This window comes from Pseudocercospora fijiensis, assembly GCF_000340215.1.
Source record: "Pseudocercospora fijiensis CIRAD86 unplaced genomic scaffold MYCFIscaffold_4, whole genome shotgun sequence".
NCBI classification, from domain to species: domain Eukaryota; kingdom Fungi; phylum Ascomycota; class Dothideomycetes; order Mycosphaerellales; family Mycosphaerellaceae; genus Pseudocercospora; species Pseudocercospora fijiensis.
The window spans coordinates 998,025-1,005,304 of record NW_006921535.1 but is presented as its reverse complement, the minus strand read 5'-3'; the positions used below and the strand labels follow the sequence as shown (position 1 = coordinate 1,005,304).

Sequence of the window (7,280 nt, the reverse complement as noted above, 5' to 3'; positions counted from 1 at the left end):
CTTAAGTAGCCTCCGTAAGAAGACCGATTTAAGCGAGCTATTAGGCGAACCGGGACGCTATTCCGGCGGTACGGTTGTTTCTACTATAGTAATAGGCGAAACCGTAGGCTGCGGTAGAACTTAAGGCAGTCGGGCTAGTAGGCGCTGCTCTACTATAGGTAGTAGATAGATCTCCGGGTAGAATTAACGGTAATAGCGTAAATCGCGTACCGTTAGGAGCGCGGCTTTAAGCTCCTTAACCGATTTAGTTAGAATTCCTTTATCTACTACCTACTATCCTAGGAAGTTGTAACCGTTAAGGGCGTCTAGATAGAGTTCCTCGATTTTAGCCTATAGAGGCGGCGGATTTCCTACGAGCGGGTAATAATATAGAACGTATAAGGTAAGCAAGTCGATTCGGCTATACTTTGCCCTAAGCTAGGTCGCGAAGTTCTCGCTATAATCGACGTAGTTCTAAATATAGGAATAGATACGTAGGATATAGGGCTCTATATCTAGCAATCCGAGATTGTAGTACTAGGGTAGCGGTTAAACCGCTAGCTTAGCTAATTTCGAGGCTTCTACCGGAGTTAGAAGCGAGTCCGAAGGAGCTACGGTAAGCGGGTAAACTATTAGTAAGAGGGTAGAGGCGAGATAGTCTCTAAACGGAGGACAATAACGGAGAACCGACTAAAGGCGGAGGAGCGCAGCTTATCGGGTAGGTCCTCCTAGGGAAAGCGGCTACCCCTAGACCTAGGTATAGTAGGCAATTGCTACTAAAGGTAGAAACTACTACTACTGTCTCCTCGGGGTACTAATAGGATCGCTAATAAGGCGCTCGCGCGTCGGTAGTATATAGTGCGGAAGGGTAGTAAATCGAATAGGTACCGTCGTAACGGGTAGGAGTTAAATCGTAGTAATCGGCGGAAGATCGGTAGGACCCGTAGCTAATCGCGTCGATTCTCGTTATAGCCGTAACGACTAGGGTCGATTCGGGTAGAGGACTAGTAGTTAGTATAGAAGCTAACTAAGTGTTAAGCGAAGCTACTAAGTTACTAGGCATACGGTTATAGTACGAAGGTATCGTAACGGTTATACGGTACAAAAGTTAATATATTCTCTAAGGTGCCGCGAGGCAAGCTATCTATATAATAGTCCTACTATTAGTAGCAATAGCGACCGTAGCGGTCGATAGTAACCGCTGCCTGCTATCGTATATATAATAGTGTTATATCGTAATATATAGAGCTAAATCGATTTGTTTTATCGTATTATATACGTAATATTCTTGCTAAGATCGTACCTTAGATAGGATAGTAGAATGCCGGTTGTAGCGGAATGCTAGTCTAAAATATTAGGCTAAGCTTACCTACGAGGTACGAAAATTTTATTTCGTTAGAAATTGCGAGCTTTATAATTAAATTAGGGATTGCTATAGCTTTCTAAATGCGTAACGATCTACTTAATAACACTTTAATCAATCTCGTATACTACTAAACGACCTACTAAAACAATACTTTTAATTAAAAAGCTCTAAGGCTATTAGCCTATACTACTAGAAAACTCTATCGAAAATTTCTATAAGCCGACCGTCCTATTTTCGAAAAAATTCTACCGTAGTTCCTAGGATCTTAATTTATAATAGCGAAATCAAACAAACACTTTCTACTTACTTAGACGAAAGGAGAAAGAAAGATTGCAAAGGAAAAAAAAATTTTTCGAGGTATTAAAGGGCGCTTGGAATTAACTCCGAGGACAGATTTTTTTCGGGAGTTGTGGCCATGTCTAGACATGTGAGCGGCGCCCAGGTTTCGTGTATGTATGCTTGGAGGTAGAAGGATCCAGGTTGGGAAGTGTTGTGCGTGTGGCTCTGGCAGGAGATTAGTTCCAGCGATTGTTGTGCGAGAGCAAGCTTATGAGAAAGCAACCCGATTCGTAGGCTGTGATGGCAACGTTGCTTTTCACGTACGGTAGTCTTCCGCTTTCTTCACAACATCATCTGTCTGTGGCCATATCTTTTTACATAGCAAACGACCTCTATAGGAGCAGTCCTGGCTTGGCTTTGGAATTGAAAATTTGATCGATTCCTCGGAACATGATTCCAACCAAAAATTCTTCCAAAATTTTTTTTTTGCTTCCCTTTCTCTGATGAGCTTGTGTTGTCTCATATTCGTCGACAATGCTTGATATTTTGAAGTCGGGGCACCTCTCAAGATCAATGTTGACATTCGGAAGAGTATGGCAAGAAGCGTCGAGAATTCCGTCTCCCACAGCATGACCTTTTCAGTTTTCACCAGCCTCGCTATCAAAGACCAACTTCGTCCTGCCCAGTAATGCCGCCTGCAGACTCTGCATTGTCTCCGTAACCAGTGCTTCAGAGTAGAAAGCCACACCCAGCTCCTGGCTTGTATACCACGAAGCACGATCCATATTACCCGAACCAAACACAACAGCACTATTATCCACCACCGTAAGCTTCAAATGAGACTGCACCGGCTCGCTGCCCCCATCACTCGAATTCTCTCGTGGCACATAGTACTCGATATGAAGCCTGCCAAGCTTAATAAGTCCAGCCTCTTCATCCGGCCCTTTTTGCGCAAGCCGTTTATACCGCCTTACCAGCCACCTCATACAACGATCCGTCGTCGTCCCCGCCGTGACAAGTTGCTCCAAAATCATAAGCCTCTCACTCGTAACAACCCTAACCTCAACACCTCTCCTCAAAGCCCCTAGCAAAGCCTCCAAAACCGGAGCACACGTAACATTCGGAGTCTGAAGATAAACCTTCTCCTTGGCCGTCGCGAAAAATTCCAACAACTTCAAATTCAACGGCGTATCCGGAGGCGGCTCAAAACTCCGCCACGGAAGTAACGCAAATCTCGGATTCCGGTGATGTGGCGAAGGCAAAAATTCACACTCAACATCCCCTTCCTCCTCCTCCTCCTCCCTCCTATCCCCTTGCTGTTCCCTCTCCCATCCCCACATCTCCTCCCAAAACCCCACAAATCTGCCCACAACCCCTCCCCCACTCACCACAATCATCCCTTCCAACCAAACCTCCCAAGAAACATTACAACTCGGCAAGAACACCCGCTCCCGATCCACAACCACAAATTTCGAATGCCAAACACTAAAAGGGAAAAAAAACTTCCTCTGAATCCGAACATCCAAACCCTCACCCTCACCTCCTTCCAAAATTCCCAGTTTCCTCCTCCATTCCTCCCCCAAAGAAGAAGAAGAAATACTACAAGTATCAACCACCTTCTCCCAAACTCCCCCCGAAGACGAGAACCCGATACGAATTTTGATCTTCTTTCTCCCATTTGTTCCAGTTTCTCCTCGATTTTCTGCTACGATCCGACGGCCAAGTTTCCTCAAAGAGTTGTTGAAAGCTTCGAGAGTATGAGAAGGGACGAGGAAACAAGTCACAAAAAGGACTTCGTGTTCGGCTTTCTCGATGGCGGGGAGGATGAGGGATTCAAAGATCTGGTGGCCGGTGCCGAAGGTTATGGTGTGGATTTTGGCGTGGTCGGGCATTGTGATTATTTATTATGATTTATTGTTGCGTGGATGGGTTTGATGGGGATGGAGAGCGTAGGTGGAGTCTCGAGGTCGGGTTCGCGTCACGGGTAAGGCAGCCGTGCCTGCCCAATCAGATGCGAATGAAATGACCGTACACGCATACACGCTTACATAGGAAGGAACGAGGAGCCAAGGCTGTTTGGAGATAAATTTGAAAAAAATATATATATATATAATAAGAAAAGTGTCATTCATAATCTAATGCGATACGCTACATGTCGAAATGCTAAAGTTTTAGTCGTCCAGAGCGGACCAGCAATCTCGCTGTGATGGCAGTTATTAAACCCGCTCAAAACGCCGACCTATCCAACCCTGGGTAGTGGGATTTTTTTAAAAAAGCAAAGATCTTGTATTCATGCTGTAATTGTGTCATGCTCGGTCTCAGTCCAGCTGCTCTACCGTCTCGCGCAGCACGAGAGCAATCCGCTCTTAAACAAAAAGTACACGCAGCCAAGGAAACGGATCAAAGACAGCACAGCCGTGGCCCAAAGCAGCGCGCGGAAGAAGTTGGCGGTTCTGGTCGTGGCTCCGGACGAGAAGCCGAACTTGTCGAAATTGTCGGATGTGATGGCGACGGCAAGAAGGGCATTCGAGAAGATCCAGAAGGTGACCAGACGAGTGCGGAAAGATTTGTACGAGTCCTCGAGAGTCTTCTTGGTCTCTTCCTTCGGCGCGACGAAGGGTGTGAGGGCACGCTTGACAGTTACCTCGAATTGACTGTCAATATCTGCCTGGGGAAGGTCGACTTCTTCGATGACGGTGGCTTTGCCGTCGGCACCCTTTTGCGTGACAGCCGATGGCAGTGCCTCGGCTTTGTCACTTCCCTTGGTACCCCAGGACACATCGTGCCAGTTGGAGAAGGCGTAGACCATGAGAATGTTGATGTAACTTGTCATCATGAGCAGATATTGACCGAAAGAGGTGAACATGTGCCATGGGTCAAGGTAGAGGAAGGAGGCCACGAAGTACAGACCAAAGGTCGCCGCCAGCGCAATAATAATGATCCCAGCTCCCGTATCTGAGACGAAGGACTTGATGAAGTCGCCAGCGCTGTCGGTGTCGAACTGGGTAGGGCCGGAGAAGGCGTGAATCACCAGATAGAAGGAGTCCACGATGATGTAGAACTGGATGAGCGCGTAGACGGAGAAAGATACGACGTACGACCATCTGCTACCCTTCGGTCGATTGCCGAGAGCCAGGATGAATTGCAGGAGGAGGAATGCCAGGTAGATGTATTTCACGCAAGTGTTGAGGATCGGGGTGACTTCGTTGCCGAAGGGGAAAGCGCGTTGGTTGTTTGAGGAGCCAGGAGTACCGACAAGGTCAATAATGACGGCAGTAGTCAGATAATAGGAAGCTGGACACACCCGGTTAGCTGAGGCCCGAAACATATCGATCGTTGTTCCGGCTTACCCAAAGAGAACCAAGAGAGAGTGACTGTCGCAATGTTGTAGAGCAGCTGCACGTGGAAGAAGACCATTCGCAGGATGTTGTGACCGGAACGATACATGCGGCCGAAGTGCATCAGAGAATAGAGGGTGGCAGCGAAGGAACCGTTCAGCCAACGTCTACGCTGTCCGATGAATTCTGGAGCGCCTTCAGGCACATCAGTCTCACCCTTGGACGCTTTCACGTAGGTGAGATGCCACTTGCTGCCGGCCTTGGCGACCAGCTCGAAACACAGAATACGGTCCTCGGCCAAGAACATGTTCTTTTTGAAGATATTCATGCCCTCAATACCTTTGGGACCCAGCTGCTTCGATAGAGTGTGGTCACCGTGGAAGTACTGCTCCAGTGGCCGGCCCATGATGGCTCGGAAGCGGTATGCCGAGAAGGCACCTGGAAGCACGGAGACGTAACCGAATGACGATTCCAGAGGCTTGTCCAGGATGTTGGAGATCTTGTACTCAAAGTTTTGAATTGCGACCAAAGGGTTCAGAAGGTTTCGCCAACCTTTTCCGAGCAGTGCATGGATCTCGCCGCAAGCGCCACCAAGATCCTTGTCGTTGTAGAAAGCCTCCCAGAGGGCCAATAAAGCCTTGTGACCCGGCTTCGTTCCGGCGTCAAGAAGAATGCAGACTTCTGGGTTGAGAATGCGACCGAATGCGGTGAAGAGCCATCTGTGAGAGTTGATCTTCTTGCTGTTCTTCTGCTTCAAGCAGAACATCATCTGCACGGGCGGGAGAGTTGATGGACCGTCATCCAGAGGTCGAATCAGCTGCTGGTTTGCAGTGACTGACAGCTGGGTTGTATACTCGAAGATGTGTGCGACGGTCTCTTTGCCATCAATGTCCTTCTTCATGATACCATCCTGGTAGATACCGATGGTCGCAAGCACGTCAAGTGTACCCTTGTCGCAGGGGTCAATGCCGTCGAAGACCAGGCAGACGACGATCTTCTGCCATGCAGGGCCACCCTTGTTCCAAAATTCCGACTTTTTGATGTTGACAATGTCGCGGATATTTTGCATGACACCATGCAGGGTTCGCGAGGTCAGGGTCTTGTCTTCGTTGTAGTAGGTAATGGCAATGAGCAGCTCCGTGTGTCGATTGTACATGGCTGGTCGGAGATTATATCCATTCTTCAGGGTGAAGTCGTTGGGATCGCAGGTGGCTGCGGTGTAGCGCAGATGTGTGAATTCTTCGCTGCCGCTCTCCAGATCGTTCCGATACTTGGCCTGAACAGCATTTTGAATGGCCGAGGGCACGGGATAGTCGGCACTCAAGACAGCACCCTGCACAAGCTTGACCTTACGCGTCTGGTTTCGCTTCAGGCCGCCTGCAGCTGCTGGGCCACCGGGTTGCTGCCGCTGTCTCCATGCTTCTGTGCTGCCGGTCTCGCTTCTCGAGTAGGGACTCGCAGGGCGGTCTGGTGGAGCGTAGGCGGGATCGTCGAGCGTAGCAGCAGAGTAGTCTTGATAGGTGTGGTATGGCGGGGCATGACCAGCGTAGGACTCTTCCAGTTGGTAGCCTTTGTGGTCGTGGCCGCCGGGAGTGCCAGCGCGGCTATGGGGCTCGTCGAATGGACCCTGAAATGGACCGTGTGGGTTGCCGTGGAGCAGCGAACGCTCCTGCTCGTCGTCGCTGTCGCGGTGGGGCGGCTGGTGGTAGGGCTGGTGCGAAGTGTCAGTGGAATGTTTCTCCTTGGCAGTGTTCCCGTAACGTACATTGCTGGGGGGCATTTCGCCGTAGCCTCCAGCTCCTTGGTAGGCCATGATGTGGGGGTGTGCAGTTGGCACGGCAAAACGATTGTGGTGTCAGGCTGGTGGGCGGAGATGCAGGTGCAGAGTGGTGATGGTGATAATGCGGTGATGGCGGTGCACAAAGAAAAATGCGGCGGGGGTGAGGTTCGCTCGACAAAGGCGGAGTTTGGGCGAAACAACAATGACCATGCCACGGGGATGGTGGTAGCGATGGCGATGGCGATGGCGATGGCGATGGCGATGTTGGGGTGAAAAGAGCGAGCGGATTGCAGCAATGTGCCAGTGCCTGCTGAGAAATGTGAGCGAGCGAACCAGAGGCAGAGGCAGGGCGGTTCGACCCTTGAATCCCTGACGACGTACAGCCAAGACGCAGCGGACCAGTAGCGAGGGACTGACGCAAGCCTTCTCCCCGATCGCTGCGGCTAGTGTTTCGAGCGCACGTCACTGCAGCCAGAAGCCTCCGACTCACACTCAGAAGAATGTGGTGTGGCTGCGTATTATTATAAGGATGTCCGTG

At 49.9% G+C, this 7,280-nt stretch overlaps 2 protein-coding genes across 2 annotated transcripts; both read right to left on the bottom strand.

The window, feature by feature from the left end:
• Nucleotides 1-2,262: 2,262 nt before the first annotated feature.
• Nucleotides 2,263-3,516, bottom strand: MYCFIDRAFT_80326 (uncharacterized protein; the record flags this gene model as incomplete). The annotated part of the gene is made up of 1 exon (XM_007927779.1): nt 2,263-3,516. The coding sequence occupies one exon, from the start codon at nt 3,514-3,516 to the stop codon at nt 2,263-2,265; it is 1,254 nt and encodes a 417-aa protein (XP_007925970.1).
• A 215-nt stretch (nt 3,517-3,731) lies between these two features.
• MYCFIDRAFT_203370 (glycosyltransferase family 2 protein) lies at nt 3,732-6,914 on the bottom strand. Its single transcript, XM_007927963.1, has 3 exons — nt 6,728-6,914; nt 4,975-6,673; nt 3,732-4,918 (listed from the first exon to the last, which is right to left on the bottom strand). The coding sequence occupies exons 1-3, from the start codon at nt 6,773-6,775 to the stop codon at nt 3,957-3,959; spliced, it is 2,709 nt and encodes a 902-aa protein (XP_007926154.1). The 5' UTR covers nt 6,776-6,914; the 3' UTR covers nt 3,732-3,956.
• Nucleotides 6,915-7,280: the final 366 nt, after the last annotated feature.